At 40.1% G+C, this 19,480-nt stretch overlaps 1 protein-coding gene across 9 annotated transcripts in view; it reads right to left on the minus strand.

The window, feature by feature from the left end:
* Positions 1–19,480, minus strand: part of WDR19 (WD repeat domain 19) — an 87,245-nt gene that overhangs the window by 44,585 nt on the left and 23,180 nt on the right. For all 9 annotated transcript variants that reach the window (XM_070452012.1, XM_070452011.1, XM_070452010.1 and 6 more), the window contains 8 exons: positions 18,890–18,996; positions 17,822–17,944; positions 13,479–13,628; positions 11,292–11,439; positions 10,940–11,144; positions 8,416–8,575; positions 8,118–8,228; positions 3,429–3,538 (listed from right to left, as the gene is read on the minus strand). In XM_070452012.1, coding sequence (XP_070308113.1) covers positions 3,429–3,538; positions 8,118–8,228; positions 8,416–8,575; positions 10,940–11,144; positions 11,292–11,439; positions 13,479–13,628; positions 17,822–17,944; positions 18,890–18,996 — 1,114 coding nt within the window. The remainder of the gene's footprint in view (positions 1–3,428; positions 3,539–8,117; positions 8,229–8,415; positions 8,576–10,939; positions 11,145–11,291; positions 11,440–13,478; positions 13,629–17,821; positions 17,945–18,889; positions 18,997–19,480) is intronic.

Here is a 19,480-nt window from a genome sequence, read left to right on the forward strand (position 1 = left end):
CTGTGTGACAAACTTTCCTTTCCTCCTTTCCTTTGCAGTTCTAAAGACAATCATGAGGCCATAAAAAGCAACCCCCCCTCCCCCCGCCAAATACCCATTATTTATAAGTGCAATATGTATTGAGAGAATCTGTGTAGAAATTAAGGAAAATACTGGGGATGACAGCATTAAGGGCGCTGATTCTTATTCTGATATAAAGTATCACGTTGTTTGTTTAGTCACTAAGACATGTCGGACTCTGCAACCCCATGGACTGTAGCCTGCCAGGCTCCTCTGTCCATGGGATTTCCCAGGCAGGAATACTAAAGTGGGTTGCCATTCTCTCTGACCCAGGGATCGAACTCTGGTCTCCTATCTCCTGCATTGGCAGGCAGATTCTTTTCACTGACAGAGCAGGGAATATAAATAATACCACTCCCTCTTCCCATGATGGATGCTAATGTGGATCTGCATATCTAGAAGTCGTATTTATTACCTCAGTTCATTCTTACTGCTCGGAACAGAAAGGATCAGTGACTGCTTAGTATCCATCTGGAGATCCATTGTCCTTTAAGAAACCATCTCCTCCAGAATAAATTAATCAGCTCTGAAAAATCAGCTTAGACAAGTCAACCTCCCTCAGCTTCACTCAGTTTCCTCATCTGTTGGTTATAAGGAATTTGTTGGACAGCCCAGAGCTTCACAGTCGGCTGTGTTCCTACATGGGAATTTCTAGTGCTGCCGTGCTGGGCTTAGTCGTGTCCAGCTCTGCAACCCTACGGACTGTAGCCCGCCAGGGCCCTCTGTCCATGGGGATTCTCCAGGCAAGAACACTGGAGTGGGCTGCCATGTCCTCCTCCGGGGGATCCTCCCAACCCAGGGACTGAGCCCAGCTCTCCCTCACTGCAGGCAGATTCTTCACCATCTGAGCCACCAGGGGAGCCCCAAATACTGGAGTGGGTGGCCTATCCCTTCTCCAGGAGATCTTCCTGATCCAGGAATCAAACCGGGGTCTCCTGGATTGCAGGCAGATTCTTTACCACCTGAGCCACCAGGGGAGCCCCAAATACTGGAGTGGGTGGCCTATCCCTTCTCCAGGAGATCTTCCTGATCCAGGAATCAAACCGGGGTCTCCTGGATTGCAGGCAGATTCTTTACCAGCTGAGCTGCCCAGGAAGCCCAGGAATTTCCAATATTTGGACCCAATTACATCAACACAGATAGAGATGTCTCCTGATGGTTCCTCCTTCAGGAACCTGAGGTTTCCTTGAGCAAGCCCAATTAAGAGATGCTAAACTGAAACTTGGGAACTCTCACTTTATTTTTATGGTATTTTAGTCCATGTACTTTATTTAATTATTTTATTTTGGAACTCTCATGTGGATCTAGCTCACGATTCTAATGTCAGACTGGAGAGCTAATCCTTCCCACAGATGTCAGATGGGTCCTTCTTTGATCTAATCAGTATCTTGGATGTAGAATGAAACAGACTATTGGAACTGAGCACAGGTCCAGGGCCTTAGAATCAAAATCAGCAGCTGGTGGGACTCCTCAGTGGCCCAGTGGCTAAGACATCACACTCTCAATGCAGGGGTCCTGGGTACAATCCCTCCCTGGTCAGGAAACTAGATCCCACACGCCATAACTAAGAGGTCACATGCCACAACTAAGACCTGGTGCTGCCAAATAAATAAATATTTTTAAAAAATCAGCACCTGGTAGCTACTGGGGTACCGGATGGTGATGAGCTATACCTAATTAGTTACAATTATCACAAGGGTAAGTCTCCTGATTTGGGTGTTGGGGGGCATACCTAGATCAGGACCCAGGGGTCAGCATAGAAATCGCAGTGAAAACTATGGAAACTGGTGGCTTCACAGTTACATGTTGAGCAGAAAGGGTTAAAAAAGTATCAACAACATCAGACTTTCAACTGGCTCAGGTCACCTGACTATGATGAGACAGTTTTTGAGGGTGTGCTACAAAGACTTTGATTCTCCTGAAAGGAGGAACAGTGGGAGTTTTCTGGATAGTTCCAGAGCTTATTCAAGTGCTCATGCTCTGCCAGGGGAGGGTGGGTCATCTCCCAATGCAGTGACCCTCTTCTCTTCACTCTCAGCCCCAGTCACTCTAAGGACAGAAATGCAGGGCCAGGGCACTGAGGCCTCCTCTCTTGTGTTATGCGTTGAGATTCCTATTTGGTCTTTTCAACATATTGGATGAACTTTTTAAGGGGCAGAAATGTGATAAATTTAGATTTAGACTGACTAAGAAGAAATAAAATCTCCAAAAAGCTTTTATTTGCAAAATGGGAACTTTTAAATAAGGTATCCTGGTTAGAAATGAAAGAGTACTTTTTGATGGAGTAATTTCTACAATTATTATCTGTCAGTATTCTCAGACTATAAAGTCTATATGAAAATAAAATGGAACTACATAAAAATGATTTTTAATATTAGAACCGTATTTTCTTTGTTCAAGAAGCAGTGTTTTTCCCATTTTATAATTTTTGAAAGTGGAATATATCCTATAATAAATGTTAAAAGAAACTGTCAAGTTATGATGCAGTTGTCATTGCAACTACATACACTTGCAAACTTATATTTGTCAATGAATGATTCATTTGTTGTCTCTGCAGGAATCTGCATTAGTGACATTAACCATAGCTGAATGTGAATTTAAAATTGGATCCTGAAATGCCTCTAAAATTACACTTTTAGGCAGCACTGAAGTAAAAATGTACAGTCCGTCAATTAAGACTATTGACAGTTAAAGACTGTCTAGCAATTAAGAACACTAGAAATTTCTAAATCTCTCAGAACAGATGATGGCATTTTCAAAGGTAGGCAAGATCTGTGAAGCATATTCATCATGCATCAGCAGGGCTTATTACTCAAGCACTGCAGATTCACCTTGAAAAGCTTCTGGCTTGATTTGCAACATTAACTGATGAATTTTTATCCATGTGCAATTCAATTTAAGAAGCAGAAGTACAAGTTGAAGTAAACAGAGCTGTAGAACAAAGCCAGGTATCTTTCACCATGCCTTGAATTCACACTGCAAATGCCCAAAGTGTTCAAAGAGGTCAAGGTCATGATCGTAGATTAAGAAAAGCAGAGTCACCTTGACGCTATGTGTAACTGCTGTTGACCAAATGTGTTTCAAAACGATATTTCTCAATTCAAAACAATTCTAAATATGAAAAGGCTTAGACCCAAACTGAGATTTTGATGCTGAAAGGGAGTGGATAGATACATGGATAAGACATCATTAGTTAGAATAAAACATTTTTGGATGTATAATTAATATGGTTTTTTCCCACCTAAGAAGCCACTATTAAATCCATGGATTTAATTATTAAATCAATGGCCTTATAATGAATAGCAGTTTAGAACTGAAGATATTCAATAATTAGATACTGACTGAAACATATAAAGATGAGGACTTACGTGAATTCAAGCTGAATAGCATATTCTTTTGATATAAACGGTATTTGGTCTGGGGCTAAACGTTTTGCCAGTTGCAGAGCGCTGTCCCAGTGCTGCAAATCCCTTCTCATCTATTAGAAAGAGAAAGATATTAATTTCAAAAAGCAAATTATTCTGCACAGTTACCACACAGCGCTGGCTTTAATGAAAGTCATTCTATTCCCCGGTGGCTCAGTGGACCGCTGCCAGTGCAGGGGGCGTGGGTGTGGTCCGGGAAGATCCCACATGCCACGGAGCAACTCGGCGTGTGCCTCAGTTATGTGCGCCTGAGCTCGGGGGCTGTGAGCTCCAGCTACTGAGCCCGCGCATTCCAGGGCCTGTGGCTGTCACAGTGGTTCACGGCCCTCCCAAACTCAATCCTAAATGAAAGCTTATTCTCTTTAGTATTTAATCTGTCTCAACAGGAAAAAATTAAATTGAATTAAAATTAATTCAATCAACTAAATTAAAACTAGTATTTCTTCTTAGAAGGGAGATAGTAAAGAAAAAGTTGAGAAATACTTTACTGTAGGAATCGATCTTATTTTCTGAGAAAATCTGAACCTGTATCATGAGATGAATAGTAGCAAACATAAATAAAATGTGAACGTCTTTCTCCCTGGCTCCTGAGGTCTTTTATCTGTGTCTGGTGCACAATTCCACAATTGTATGTAATTATTTTATATTGTTAGGTTAATCATATTCCCATTATGGCTTGAGATTGTAATTATCTTTTATTTTTTGTCTGGCTATTGACTGAAAACTGATAAACATTTTTTACTATTGTGATTATGTAACCATTACTCACTTAATACCATTGTATTATGATTGGTCAACAGAAAAATTATAGAATTCTGTATCACCAAAACTACCATTTAATAGAAAAACCTGTAATCACTTTTTAAAATTCATATGCATATCAGAATTATCTTGGAATTTTTTTGAAAAATACAAATACAAATGCCCAGGTATTGCTTTTCTTTTTTTTTTTTTGGCCAGAGCTCCAGTTTCTAATGAACAGCTACGTTTAAAAACAACTGGACTATATGAGGATCTTTTATTTTTATCTAGTTTGTATCATTTTTTTCTATTTCATATTCAGTGCTCCCATTTCATTTTGTTTATGTTTTCCAATTTCTCCATCTTTTCTTTTTTGGATGTTCTTTCTCAAATCTTTATCAAGTATAGTAGAAAAGCTTTTGTAAACATATATTTTTTAAAACTTATGAATTTTTGCCTAACTAAAAAATTAGTGACATTTTGATTTCACTTGTTTTTCTTAGTATGAACAGAATGCTAGATTTCCAAATTTAAAAACATAGATATGCAACAAGCAACAACGGTTTACTGTATAGCACAGGGAAGAGTGTGATGTAATAACCTATAATGGAAAATAATTTCAGAAATAACATGTGTATATGCGTAACTGAATCACACGCACAAAAAAGAATTCTACTTTCTGAAATTGCCAGTTTTTCTAAATGTCCTGTGGACATCCAATAACATGTGAGATACAAAATATTAAACATATTTGCGCAGGATGTGATTAGGGCTTCCCAGGGGGCGCTAGTGGTAAAGAACCCACCTGCCGATGCAGGAGATATAAGAGATGTGGGTTTGACCCCTGGGTCTGGAAGATCCCCTGCAGGAGGGGATGGCAACCCACTCCAGCATCCTTGCCTGGAGAATCCCATGGACAGAGGAGCTGGCGGGAGCAGTCCAGTGGGTCAGAGAGAGATGGACACGACTGAAGTGACTCAGCACACAAGCACACAGGATATGATTAACATAAATTAATTAAATATAAATCTATTATATTTAAATTATTGACATCATTCAAGATGCTCCTTTCTTTTTTCTGCACTTGATAAAATAGTTTCAGAGAAATGTTAATATGTCTCACTATGATTATATATTGCTTCTTTTCCCTTTTATTTCTTCTGACTTTTGCTTTATGTATTTTCTTTGTTGTTAAGTGTCTAATGGTTTATGATATCTATCTTCTTCGTGAATTGTTCCTTTTATCATTAAAATATTCATCTTTCATTTAAAATAAATAATAATAAAAAACTAACCATTAAAGAGTAAACCATTAATCTTCTCAAGGCTGTATATTGTCACTCTGCTTATTTAACTTATATGCAGAGTACATCATGAGAAACGCTGGCTGGAGGAAGCACAAGCTGGAATCAAGACTGCCAGGAGAAATATCAATAACCTCAGATATGCAGATGACACCACCCTTATGGCAGAAAGTGAAGAACTACTAAAAAGCCTCTTGATGAAAGTGAAAGAGGAGAGTGAAAAAGTTGGCTTAAAGCTCAACATTCAGAAAACTAAGATCATGGCATCCGGTCCCATCATATCATGGCAAACAGATGGGGAAACAGTGGAAACAGTGTCAGACTTTATTTTTCTGGGCTCCAAAATCACTGCAGATGGTGATGGCAGCCATGAAATTAAAAGACGCTTACTCCTTGGAAGGAAAGGTATGACCAACCTGGATAGCATATTAAAAAGCAGAGACATTACTTTGCCAACAAAGGTCCATCTAGTCAAGGCTATGGTTTTTCCAGTGGTTATGTATGGATGTGATAGTTGGACTATAGAGAAAGCTGAGCACCAAAGAATTGATGCTTTTGAACTGTGGTGTTGGAGAAGACTCTTGAGAGTACCCTGGACTGCAAGGAGATCCAACCAGTCCATCCTAAAGGAGATCAGTCCTGGGTGCTCATTGGAAGGACTGATGCTGAAGCTGAAACTCCAATACTTTGGCCACCTCATGCGAAGAACTGACTCATTTGAAAAGACCCTGATTTGGTGAAAGGTTGAGGGCAGGAGGAGAAGGGGACAAGAGGATTAGATGGCTGGATGGAATCACCGACTCGACGGGCATGAGTTTGAGTGGACTCCGGGAGTTGGTGATGGACAGGGAGGCCTGGTGTACTGTGGTTCATGGGGTCACAAAGAGTTGGACAGGACTGAGCAACTGAACTGAGTAACTGATTAATCTTCTGGAGTTCATTCCTCACTTTATTCACCCTTTGTACAGAATTAACAATGGCTAACATTTTGCAAGTGATATTTTCTTCTCTAGGACATTAGCCTATTTACTTTCCACAACTACGCCTTTTGTAATGAGCTGTTCTGTGCCCATTTTAGGGATCCAGAACTGAGGCAAAGAGAGGCTAGTTTTGCACACTCAATCTCATCGTCAGCATGTGGCAGGGCTGAGCAGGACTTTGCCTCTAACATTTTAACTTAGCTAACCTGTCTTCAAAGTGAGGTTAAAGGAACAGTGGGGTGCAGTCACCTCTTTCCACTGTGAAGCCATCAGCTTAAATCCTTTACAAAGCCAGGAGCACATGACAAGTGTCCACAGCTAATGCAGAAGAGCGAGGCACATACCAATCCAATACCTGAAAATTTATCAGGGTGTCCCCAGTCATCTCAAATAATATTGTGAGTGCACGCATGCTAAGTCGCTTCAGTCACATCTGACTCTTTGCAAGCCCATGGACTGTAGCCTGCCAGGCTCCTTTGTCCATGGGATTATCCATGCAGGAATACTGGAGTGGGTTGCCATTTCCTACTCCAGGGGATCTTCCTGACCCAAGGATCGAACCCACATCTCTTTCATCTGCTGTATTGGCAGGTGGGTTTTTACCACTAGTGCCACCTGGGAAGCCAATAACATTGGAAAATCATCTAATTTTTTTCTTAAAATTCAGTTCACTTAAAATTTAAAAATGAAACTTGCTATAGAACAATTTGAAAAAGAAAAGTTGTGAAATCAATAGCAAATATGCTTTCTCTCTGTGGCTGTGGAAATGTTGGCTAAGGTGGAACAGTGTTAGTGACAACAGCCACCATCTGTGTCTTTACAGTCAATCTGGCACTGTTCCCATAGAGCTAATCTCATTTTTACATCTTTATGGCAACCCTATGGGCTAGGTATTATTATCCCTCCTTTGAATGGGATCTAGGGCACTGAGACGTGGAATAACTTGTCCAGGGGCACACAGAGCTGGGATCTGAAACCAGTCACGCCAAACTCGAAAGTCCACGTTCTGAAGCACCCTTCTACACAGCCACAGTTCTCTACTACCTCGTGTGGTACCAGGCCCTTCCTTCTGCTCTGGTCCTTCCCTTGCAATAATCACCTCTGGGAAACCAGTGGTGATACACAAGCCTTAGCCTAACCCTCTTCACACACACGAGAATGTCACACAATAAACGGTAAATGCGCCTCGGGTTTCCCATCTGGAAAATAGAGAAAATAATAGCATTATCTCATACGACTGTTGTGAGGGTTGAATGAATTAAAATATTTATGTCAACACTTAGAAAAGTAGCTGGTACGCATAAGCCCTCAATAAATGATGGCTGTTTTCATTTCTATGTGTTTTTGTAAGGTACAGAATCTGTTCTCTTTGGATACACTCTGACTCTAAAATTATTTGGTAATGTTACAATACCATCCATGCCTTTCACTGCTCCATAGAGCCCAGAGTGAAAATACTTCTAAGGTTAATGAGTGCTCAGGGGTTTTTAGAGCTGAAGTCTGAGTTCAAGGAGGGGGAAGGCACGTGGTGGCTGGTGCTGAGAGATGTTAACTCTAAAAGAGGTGAGAGCCTCTTTGTGCGTTCGTTCCCTCATCTGCTGCCTTACCTCGAGGGCAGCAATCGGGCAGCTGGATGCCAGGTACAGGTCCTGAGCTAGGTTGAAGTCCTTGCTGAACATGGCAAGATGTCCTGCCAGAAGATTGTAGTCCTCTATTCCCTATAAATAAAAACAGTTTTCATGAGAAGAAACTCAAGGGTTTAATTTTTATTTAAGAACTGTGCTTACAAAGAAGTGATAGTATCTATCAGTTTTTGAGCTAAGTAAGACTCACTGCAGAAATTTAAATGCTTGACTCAGTATCATTTAAATGCTAATCTTATCATTCCCATAAGATGCTGTTTACCTTTATTTGTTCCAAGGACATCACCATGCCACCGTTTCCAATAGTCCGATAAACACGGATTGCAAACTCCACTTCCATGTGGTGTAGACAGGCTCTGGCCAGTTCTATCCAGGCAGCGTGATCATTGAGAATCTTGCACAGTTCCCAGGCATCAGAAAACCTGGCGTTTGAATATATAAGCATAATCAAGGAGTTCTATTTGTTCCCTACTAGGCAGTTTTCAGACTGTATGTAATTTAGTGTTATGCCTTAGATAAATTTTGCAAAAATATTTTTCAATCTTTAATCATTTCCAAGTTATAAAAAAACAACATAAACTTTTCTTCCTTTTTTGTACAGGTATTTTTTCCCTGAATTTATTGAATTGAGTGTATGCTGTGTAGCCACCCTCCCTCATCAGTAACTAATTCTACTCATTTATTTTTTGGTTTACTTCACAAACATATGAAAATTATTTTTGCTGTTATATAAGTCTAATAACATTAGTATTCTCTCCCTATAAGCTGGGAAGTTTAAAACAGGTCAGCCTACTATGGCCTGCAGCTTCCTGCTTTGGGAAATAAAGCGCGAGTGGAAGACAGCCCCAGCCCGCCTACCCTTTATGGCCTGGCTGGGCTGCTCTCTCCCTCCACCAACCAGCCTGGGTAGCTGTGATAGACCCTAGGACCCTTAAAGCCTGAAATACCATTTGGACCATAACCGAAAAAGCTTGCTGACTTCTGGTTTAAAGCTGAACCACAAATGTCAATGAGACTTTTCTGTGGGACCCCTATATTAACGAATATGTCACCCTCCCCATCTACTCATCAATCTAGTTTCCACCAACACACACTCACTGAGCACCGTTATGTGCCGGGATCTGTGCTGGGAACCAAGATGTAAGGATCAAATGCAGTCACTGTCCGTGGGTGGTCACACTCGGGAAAGGGGGAAGAGCCAGGTGAGTAATGAGGACTGTGACGCAGTATGTCTGCGGGACCAGAGTGCCTGCGAGATGTGCATCTTTGCGCTTAGTGCTTTGCATAAATTCTCTCGCCGGATCATCCTGACAACCCTAGACACTATGTATTATTATTATTATTTCTCCTTTATAAAGGAGGAAAGTGAGGCCTAGAGGCCTTAAAAAACCAGCCTAGTGTAAGAGACAATGTGCTCTAAACCACTCTGCACACCAGATCCTGGCTCTGAGACAACACATGAGAAAGGCCTCAATCTATACTGCCAGTGGCAGGGGGCTTCAGGGAAGGCTTCCTGGAGGAGAAGGCTCTGCTGAACGGGGGCGAATGAGGAGTTACTACCTACACAGACAGGGAAGGGCAGTGTAAGATGCGAAAGCAGCACATGCCAAGGCAGGAAATCATGAAAAATGACTGAACTCAAGCAGTCCGTGGACAGAGAGCAGTGCGGGAGTCGGGGCAGGTGAGGCTGGTATTAAGCAGGCAAGAGCTGAGCGTGTCAGGCTGAGGGCCCCAAGAAATGGGGTCTCTTCCTAAAGGCGGTGGGCGGTCACTGAGGGCCAGCCTCGCACTCCCCAAAGCGCGTGGAGAAGAGACTGTCTCGAGGCCACCTGGAGAGAGCCATCGGAAGTCGCTCTGCGACACAGCACCCCACTGGAGGGCCCGAGTTAAGGCGGGGGAACAGTGGAGGGGAAAAAGACCTGGGTGTGTGTGGCTGTGCATGCACGCGTGTGGGTATGCGCTGGAGGGCATGTGCACAACGCGACTGCGGGCAGGGGGAGAAAAGGAGGCTGCGGAAGATGATGACGCGAGCGTGAGGAACTCGTGGACTCCCAGCTACACAGGGCTGGGAGGCAGTGGTGATACAGGTTTAAGTCACGGATGCACATTCTGGAGTCAACCTCATAGAAGTGGGATTGACACCACCTTTGAGGAGATTCACTCTGGAAGAATAATTAGAGTGATGAGCGACTTCACTCACTTGAGGAGATTCACTCTGGAAGAATAATTAAGAGTGAGAAGAGAAGAAAGGAGTCCAAGCAACCCTGAGGAAGAACATCGTTTACACAAAGGAATTCACTGTGTCCCGAAGAGGTGAGAGGAAAAAGCAGGGCAAAAAAAACCTCAAGTAAGATAAAATCAAACTTTGTTATGATGAAGTTAAGGGAGTGTTGGAATAATTACATTTATTAGAATTTCACAATAACTGTGCTATTTGGGAGATTAGAAACCCTTTTTGTTCAGATGGGCTTTTCCCACAGTACAAAAGCCCTTCCTTTAGAATTTACATATTTCCTCAAATTGATCGTATCTGAGCCTCATGATAATCCCGTGAAATAAATGAGGTAAATACTATTATCTCCATCGTTTATTTTGGTTATGCTGTGTGGCATGTGCGATCTTAGCTTCCCAACCAGTGATCGAACCCGTGCTCCCTGCATTGGAAAAGTACAGTCTTATTAATCAATGGACGGCCAGGGAATTTCTTTCCATATATTTTCACAAGACTTGACCTTTAAAACCACAAAAGGAAATAAGAAGCTCCCCAAGAAGTGTTTAAGCCATACCTTTTTAGCATTAAAGTCTGCGCCAGCACCTGCCACAGTTTATGAGGCCCCTCGTCTTTTAAATTGTCGAGGAAGCAGTGAGTGCTAAGGTAGATGTTGTTTATTTTTCCACTCTGGGTCTGGCAGGTCAACTCTCCATTGTATAACAGCAAAGGTTTATGAGAGAAAGGAACTTTGGTGCTACCGGCCAGAATGACCTTGGATCCTGTATTATAAAACAGACACCTTAATGTGGAAAGCGAATACTCAGCACACACATTAAAAAAAGAATGTTTAAAAAAAAAAGAATGTCTTAATTTTAGTGCAGTGGAAATGTAATTCTCAACAAACATACAAAAAAGTGATTAAGTACCTTGAATAGTGTCCTTGTGAAAGACATACGTGTACACCTTATCGTCATCATAGGCAATAAATACACCTTTATCCATTGGCCAGTTTTCCCAAAGAACACCTTTAATGGTTGGCGAAAAGTCTGGAATCTCATAGGTAGCATCATTAACCTAAAAATTAAGGATTTACAGATTTCACCCAAGTCTGCACTTAAACCATTATCATTTGCCTTGGTAGGATGGAGCCTGTCTGCAGCCTTAGCTAGCAAAGCTTACCAATTCATGTTCAACTGGCCAACATCCTAAAATAAATGAAGAAAAGTTTCCTTTCTCCTTTCTATACCAAGCGTGGCTTGAAAAAAACTGTAGTTACATGCAAAATCAAGGGTTTTATCTAAAATTTGGTGAATTTTCAGGAAAAACTACAAGTCTGGACACAAAACTTCAGGTTAAGAAAAAAAAGTTGAAGTTGCTCAAAATGGTGACAGAAATATTAACTATGAACACACTTGTGCTTGGAAAATTTTCAATAATATTGGGTACACAAATGCTCCAACTAGAGAAGAAACAAAATAATTCATACACGATTTGAGATCTACATAAATTCCACTCAGTACATTTTATTTAAAAACATGCATTCTGACAATGTATTCCAACAAACTGTAATTACAGTAATATAAGCTATTAAAAAAAATCAATCCATATATTCCCATAAACTCAGGCAGATAGGCTTATATATATATCCTGAAAGGAAATCTCTACAAGATTGAATTTCCTTATTAAGTAGGGGGAACTCAAGGTCATCTTTATGTTCAGGTCATTTTTCTTCATTTATTTTGTAACTGAGAAATGGGTTGGAAAGCACTAGAATATTAGGAATTTTGAATAAATAATTCAGGCACTTCTGTGGAAAGCTGTTACACCTTTGTCAAAGAAAGAAAAGAAAGAGAAGAGAAAAAGAAGGGAGGAAGGAAGTTGTATTATCTAGGAGAGTGTATCATGAAGTAAGAGCTATCTTCAGGGAATGTGTCTTCACTATGGTAAAGCTAAGACACCTGGAAACAATTACTAAGGTTCAGTCCAAGCGCAGCTGTAGGCTGTGTGAACTATGAACAAGAATATACTAACTGGATATCCAAAAAAAAAAAAAAAAAATCCAAGTATAGTAAATGAGGTAAAACCACAATATTTCCTTTTTTCTAAATTTAGCCTTGTAAAAGTTAAGGGGAGCTAAATCTAAAAATCTTTTTTAAAATTTATTTTTATTAGTTGGAGGCTAATTACTTTACAATATTGTAGTGGGTTTTGTCATACATTGACATGAATCAGCCATGGATTTACATGTATTCTCCATCCCGATCCCCCCTTCCACCTCCCTCAATCTAAAAATCTTAATCAACCCTGAATATTCATTGGAAGGACTGATGCTGAAACTCCAATACTTTGGCCACCTGATGTGAAGAACTGACTCATTGGAAAAGACCCTGATGCTGGGAAAGATTGAAGACAGGAGGAGAAGGGGACGACAGAGGATGAGATGGTTGGATGGCATCACTGACTCAAAGGACATGACTTTGAGCAAACTCCTCCAAGATAAAAACTTCCTTTATCTCGGACATGAGATAGTCAAGGACAGGGCAGCCTGGTATGCTGCAGTCCACGGGGTCACAAAGAATCAGACACAACTGAACGACTGAATAACAGTAAAAAAGTCTGAAAATGGATTCATCTGTTTTTGAATCACCTAATTAAAAAAAAAAATCTTTGTGTTCAGGATCTTTAAGAGAAGAGGAAAATCACTGAGGCGGGAAGAAAGGACAGGGAAACAGACTTTGCTCTCTGAAGCTATTGCATTTCCAGAGAGAAAACTCATGTTACCTGAAGATACACTGTAGTACTGTGCCTTAAATAAGGTTAAAATGATGCAGATTAAGAACTATTCTTTCCATTAAAAAGTCCAAGATTTTTTAACACTTAAAAATTACAAATTAATGTAAAAAGTTTTCTAGATGAAAACAGTCATGAAAAAAAAAGAAAACAGTCATGGAAACAAATCACAAATAAACCACAAACATAATAACAAAGTACTATAATTCTCAGCACTGTTTAAGAGAAAGTGATCTTATATATGAAATATATTTTAAAAACATTTTTTTCTTCTTATGTTGCCATTTAAAAAAATAACTATTTGAAAACTTTTCTAGACTTACTGGACAATAGACGTATCCATCACTTTTTTCATCAATGAAAACCAATCTGGTCCCATTTGGGTCAGGAAAAATCTTTTTCACACTGACGGGATGTCGATAATCATTAACAAACTGCCAGTCTTCAATGTAGAAATACTGAATGACACCAGTCTAAAAAAATCCAGTCATAGAAATGAAAGGCTGCCAAGAAAATACTGACTTTTCAGCATTTATGTTAAGCATATTTCCTAATTTGAAAAAAATAAGTCATATTTTTGATCAAGGAAGAATCTAAAAATATTTACTATATAAACAAAGTACAGATCCAAGAAAGTAAGTTAAATGAGTATGTACATCTGAGCTGACACAGAGTCAACATTCTATTATTAGTTCTAATATCCTTAGTCATATTAAAGCTTAATTGATTTTCAGATTTTCCACGTGTAAGAAATACTCTTATTGGTTAAGAGTGTATTATTTTAAATATTTTTGCTGTTAATAAATTAGAAAGTTAAGTTTAAAATAAACAAAAACCCACAAGATACAGTCATAGTTCTCTAGTAACAATGAACATGCAGGCATCAAAATTTAAAAATAAAATACCACTTACACTCAAAAAATGATGTGCTTAGGTGTAAACTTAAGAAAGCATGCATAGGACTTGGTGTTGAAAACTAAAAATCACTAATGAAAGAAACCAAGAGTATCTAAATAAATGGAGAGGTACACTGTGTTCATGGACTGGTGTCCGAGTAAACATGCTATTTCTCCTGAACTGATATATAAGATTTTCTTGTAGATATAGACAAGATTATTCTAAAATTTATATGGCCCTGCAAGGGAACCAGAATAGGTAAAACAGTTGTGGGAAAAAATGGGAAAATTTGTCAATTTTTTTTTTATAGCTACAGCCATCTGTCATTGTGTACTCCTGGTGGAGGAACAGACACAGACCACTGGAATAGACTAGAAAAGCCAGACTGTCATCAAGGATTAAGGCTGAGGCAGAGGCAAGAAGAAAGTGGGTGTGGAGATAAATGCAACATGAAGGGTCCTGGTGGTGACAGAATTGTTCTATATCTTGCCTGATAATGTGAATACCCTGGTTGTGATATGTAATATAATGTTACCATTGGGGGAAACTAGGAAAAGGATTTATAGGATCTCTCTGTACACTGTTTCTTATACCTGCATGTGAGTCTATGATGATCCCAAAATAGAAAGTTTAATTAAAATAAAAACACATGTTAACATCTTACATTTCTATTCAGGCCAAGATGGCATGACTGGACTTAACTTGCCTGCCCAAAAGAACCAAAAATAACAGACAAAATACATGAAAAATGATTTTCAAGATACTGGAATGAGGCAACATAGGATAAAGGTCTCTGGGAGATGGGAAACCAGAGAAGTCCTGTGGCTGCTGCAGTTTCTGCCTTGTGAGAGTTCTCAAGCCACGGCGAAGGGAGGGAACGTGCAGGTGGAGCACGACTCCCTGAGTTCAGGAGATAGAGCTGAGGATTCAGGGAGGCAGAAGGGAGGTGGCTGGACGTGCAGCGTTAACACCAGAGAGGAGAGAGATGCATTGAGAGCCTTGATCTTCAGAGGGTCCACCTTGAGTCTTCAGCAGAGTATTGATCACTGCACACTTACAAGAAAATTGTCAAAACCAGGGAGAAGAACCATCCAAAGGCATTAGAAGGAACAGTGACTGTTTCCAACAGGCAGATGAGAAAACGTGATTCACAGGATATTGGATACAGTACTCAGGATGATCTTGCCTCAAAAGTGGGAAATAATTAGCTGCAGACCAAGCAGTGTTTCAGGCTTCTCTGATGGCTCAGTGGTAAAGAAGCTGCCTGCCGACGCACGAGACACAGGAGACGGGGGTGCAGTCCCTGGGTTGGGAAGACCCCCTAGAGAAGGGGACAGCAATCCACCCCAGTATTTTCGCCCGAGAAATCCCATGGACGGAGAAGCCTGGGGGCTAGTGTCCATGGGGTTGCGAAAGCGTTGGACACAACTTAGCAACTAAACAACAAAATGCTCCACATCTGCCTAACAAATCACAGAAGCCAAGACTCAAAAGGATCAGACCGTTTCCAAGCAAATCACCCGCATTCCAGAAGCAAAGTCACAAGCATCTTTAGGAATACAAAACATCCAGCACCCCCAGAAGGAAAGAGCACCATGTATGCAAAGGAGGAGGAAAAAACATAACCCACATTAAGGACAATAACTCATCAAAACTGACCCAGAACTGACCCCGATGTTAGAATTAGCAAGTAAGGTAGCTGAAACAGTTAATATAATGGTATGGCATATGTTTAAGTAGATAAATGGAAGATATAACACCAGATTCTAATATATCTTCTGCAGATGAATTATGGTGTCTGAAATGAAAAATACAGTGGATGAAACTACTGGCAGATTCAATATGACAGAAAAAAAGGCTAGTAACCTTGAAATACAGCAGTAGCAATTATCTAAAATGAAACAGAAAAAAAAAAACAAGTAAAAAAACAAACAGCATTGACTGTGGGAAAAGTTAAAGCAGTTTAATATATGTGCAATTGGAGTTTCTGAAATTGGAATGCAAACAGAGGGGGAAAAACATCTTTGAAGAAATAATGGCTGAAAATGTCCCAAATTTTATTAAAGCTATAAACCCTCGGGTTCAAAGAAGCCCAACAACTCAAGCACAAGAAATATGGAGAAAACCACATCAAAGCACATCACAATTAACTTACTCAAAACCAGCAATTAAGAGAGAATAGTAAAAGCAGTCCAAGGAAAAAGAGATGACACAGAGAGGGACAAAGATAAGAATGAGAGATTTCACTGGAGTGAATGCAGGCAAGGAGACAGAGGAGCTCCATCTTTAAAGTACTGGAAGAGAAAACTGTTCATGCAAACACCCTAACATCCACCAGCAGGTGAACAGATAAAGAAGGCGTGGTACATATATACAACGAAATGTTACTCAGCCACAAAAAAGAGTGAAATAATGACATCTGTAGCAACATGGATGGACCCAGAGATTGTCACACTGAGTGAAGTAAGTCAGAGAAAGACAAATATATGCTATCACTTACATGTGGATATGATGATATTATATACATATATAAATATATATAAGCATATATATATATATAGCTTCCCTGCTTATCTTATAGAGTTAATGAGATAAAATAAGTGAGATCAGGGCTTTATAAATGGTTGTGTGTTATACAAATATACTATTAATTTATTTACTATTTATTTACCACATCACCACCACTTTATCTGATACATGAGACCTACCTTACCTAAGTATATAAGCTCAAAAACTGATTTTGGGTCAAATTTAAATTTAAAAACTCTTCTGGCAATAAGCATGTTTTAAAATATGCTCTTTTAAAAAAACAATGTGAGAAAACAGAACCTGTAAAACAGTGATTAATTGCTATTCTAATGAAGGACAGGGAAGCCTGGTGTGCTGCAGTCCATGGGGGAGTCGGACACGGCTGAGCAACTGAACAATAGCAACAAATGTGGAAAACAATGCCTTTTTTTTAAAAACCAACTTAGTGAATTCTTCTAGAGGCTAAGGAAGGTAACACGTATGATACGCTTTGAAAAATCTTTGAAAAGTTTTTACCAATATAAATGCTATTACTAAACTACGCTTTATGTATATGTGGCTAATGTAACATTTAGGAGTACAGGGTGTTGGTGGTTCAAACGACCAAAAGGTTGAAGTGGGATTCTCAATATTCAATTAATTTTAATTAAATGCCCGCTAAATGTAGGCACTGGACAGCTAAAGTCGAATGAGGTGTCTTCCATTTGTCATTAAACTAAATCCTGAAAGCATCAAGATAAGGAAAATGAGACTGGGAAGTGTCAAGAAGCAAGTAAGAGGACCAGTATTTGAGCCCAGACTGTCTAGACTCCAAAGTCTGTCCTTTTCACTGTGCCATCAAAGTTGCTTAGAGTTCCAAAAGCACTTGATAATAGCAAACCACACACCAATGTGCTCTACACACATATATAATGATTTTTTGCACACAATGCTTCCCAGGTGGCTCAGTGGTAAAGATTCTGCCGGCCAATGCAGGAGGCGTGGGTTTGATTCCTGGGTTGGGAAGATGCCCTGGAGGGGGAAATGGCAACCCACTCCAGCATTCTTGCCTGGATAATCCCACAGACAGACAGTCCATGGGGTTGCAAAGAGTCGGACACAAACGAGTAACTGAGCATGTATGCATGTATGCACATATAATATCTATATAACATATAGATATACACACACATATATAATAAATTACAAGGTAAAAATGAGAAATTTTCCCACGTTCTATACTAAAGAAGACAACACGTACATCTGTGCCATAGATGAGGAAATCACCAGTTAAGGCATGACATAAAATACGGCACTTATCATCCACTGCTGGGAAAAGTCGCATCTCACGTTCTTCTTGAGCGTCCAACATTTCACTTTCTATCTAAAACAAAGAATAATAGTGGCTCATAGACTTAACTGAATAAATCTGGTTTGCAACATCTAGGGAGTAACGGAGAGTCTTTTTCTTAAATTCAACAAAATATTCAGGCTCACCAGATAAACTACTTTACTCAGAAAGGTATCAGACGGGAGCCCAGCTTGCCAGCAGGGCTCATTAAATATCCCTTTTAACAAGTTTCCCTGGAGGCTCAGATGGTAAAGAATTTGCCTGCAATGCAGTAGACTGGGTTTGACCCCTGGGTTGGGAAGATCCCCTGGAGAAGGGAATGGCTGCCCACTCTAGTAATTCTTGTCTGGAGAATTCCATGGGCAGAGGAGCCTGGTGGGCTACAGTTCAAGCGGTTGCAAAGAGCTACAGGAGTGAGCGACTGACACTTTCACTTTCTTTAATGGTAACAGTCTTTGCAGTAGGCTCTGCAGTTGTCTTGTAGCTAATCTCTTTGGCTTCCCATAAGTAAAGAGCCAAGAAATACATGTGGGAAGTGTCCTGGTTGAGAAGCACCATACTTCAAGGGCCAACATCTCTGAACAACTCATGGGGCACAGTTTCAAGATCCCCACCAGTGACACGACCAAACACATAGGTCAATCCATTCCAGGAAGCCAGACCTATGGCATTCCCATCAGTTATTACAACTTACTTACAGTTCCTCCTAGACGCACTTTACATGGCCATTTTTACATAAGCAATGTTATGAGCAGACAGCTGAAACTCTGCTGGGTTTCTTGGGAACAGAGTTAAAGTGTTAACTGAGGGTTAATCTCATGCAGAAGGGTAAAGAGTTTTGTCAACCCTTTATCACATATGGCTTTCCAGCTAGTCTGTATATGGCTGTTTCTTGACCAAAGTTCTTGATTACAAAACATTAGGCTATTCACTGTCTTCACTGACCTGAGGAGGCCATGGGACACCAAAAATACTTACCAAATGTAACTGGACTTTGCCTTCAAAAAGTGCAGACGCATAGTCAGAATAAAGGCAAACACTGGCTACTGTCCCCAGATATTCCACATCTTTTAATTTTTTAACAGCTGTAGTAATCAAAACAAAAACAGACACAATAAAATATAAACAAAATAATCTAATGATCTGCAAATAAGTTTTAAATGTGTGCCTTTGAAAGAATATTCTGAACCCGAAAGTTTTATTTTAGCCATTCTAAAGAAAATCTTTGCTGCCATATAAATTTGCCTTTAGGAATGTCATAGTGGTTCACAAGAAACAAAGTAATAAAAAATAAAGTCACTTGCAAAACAACCAAAAATTAAACCTTAGTGACAAGAAGCTTAACGGAACCTCTGAGGATAATTCTCAGGCTGGCTCTATTCCTGAGGGTCATCTGACCTCCTGTGGGAACGAGGCGGAGGAGGAAGAGGAGAAGAAAAAGTGAGGCTCCCTTCAGATGTTAGTGGTCATTCAAAGCGTACGGTGGGAGGGGTAGGGAATTAACATTTACTCAGTGCCTACCAGACCAACGGGTGCCTAAGAAAGACCATGCACAAAAGCAGATCACAT

Source organism: Odocoileus virginianus, chromosome 21, assembly GCF_023699985.2.
Source record: "Odocoileus virginianus isolate 20LAN1187 ecotype Illinois chromosome 21, Ovbor_1.2, whole genome shotgun sequence".
Classification (NCBI taxonomy): domain Eukaryota; kingdom Metazoa; phylum Chordata; class Mammalia; order Artiodactyla; family Cervidae; genus Odocoileus; species Odocoileus virginianus.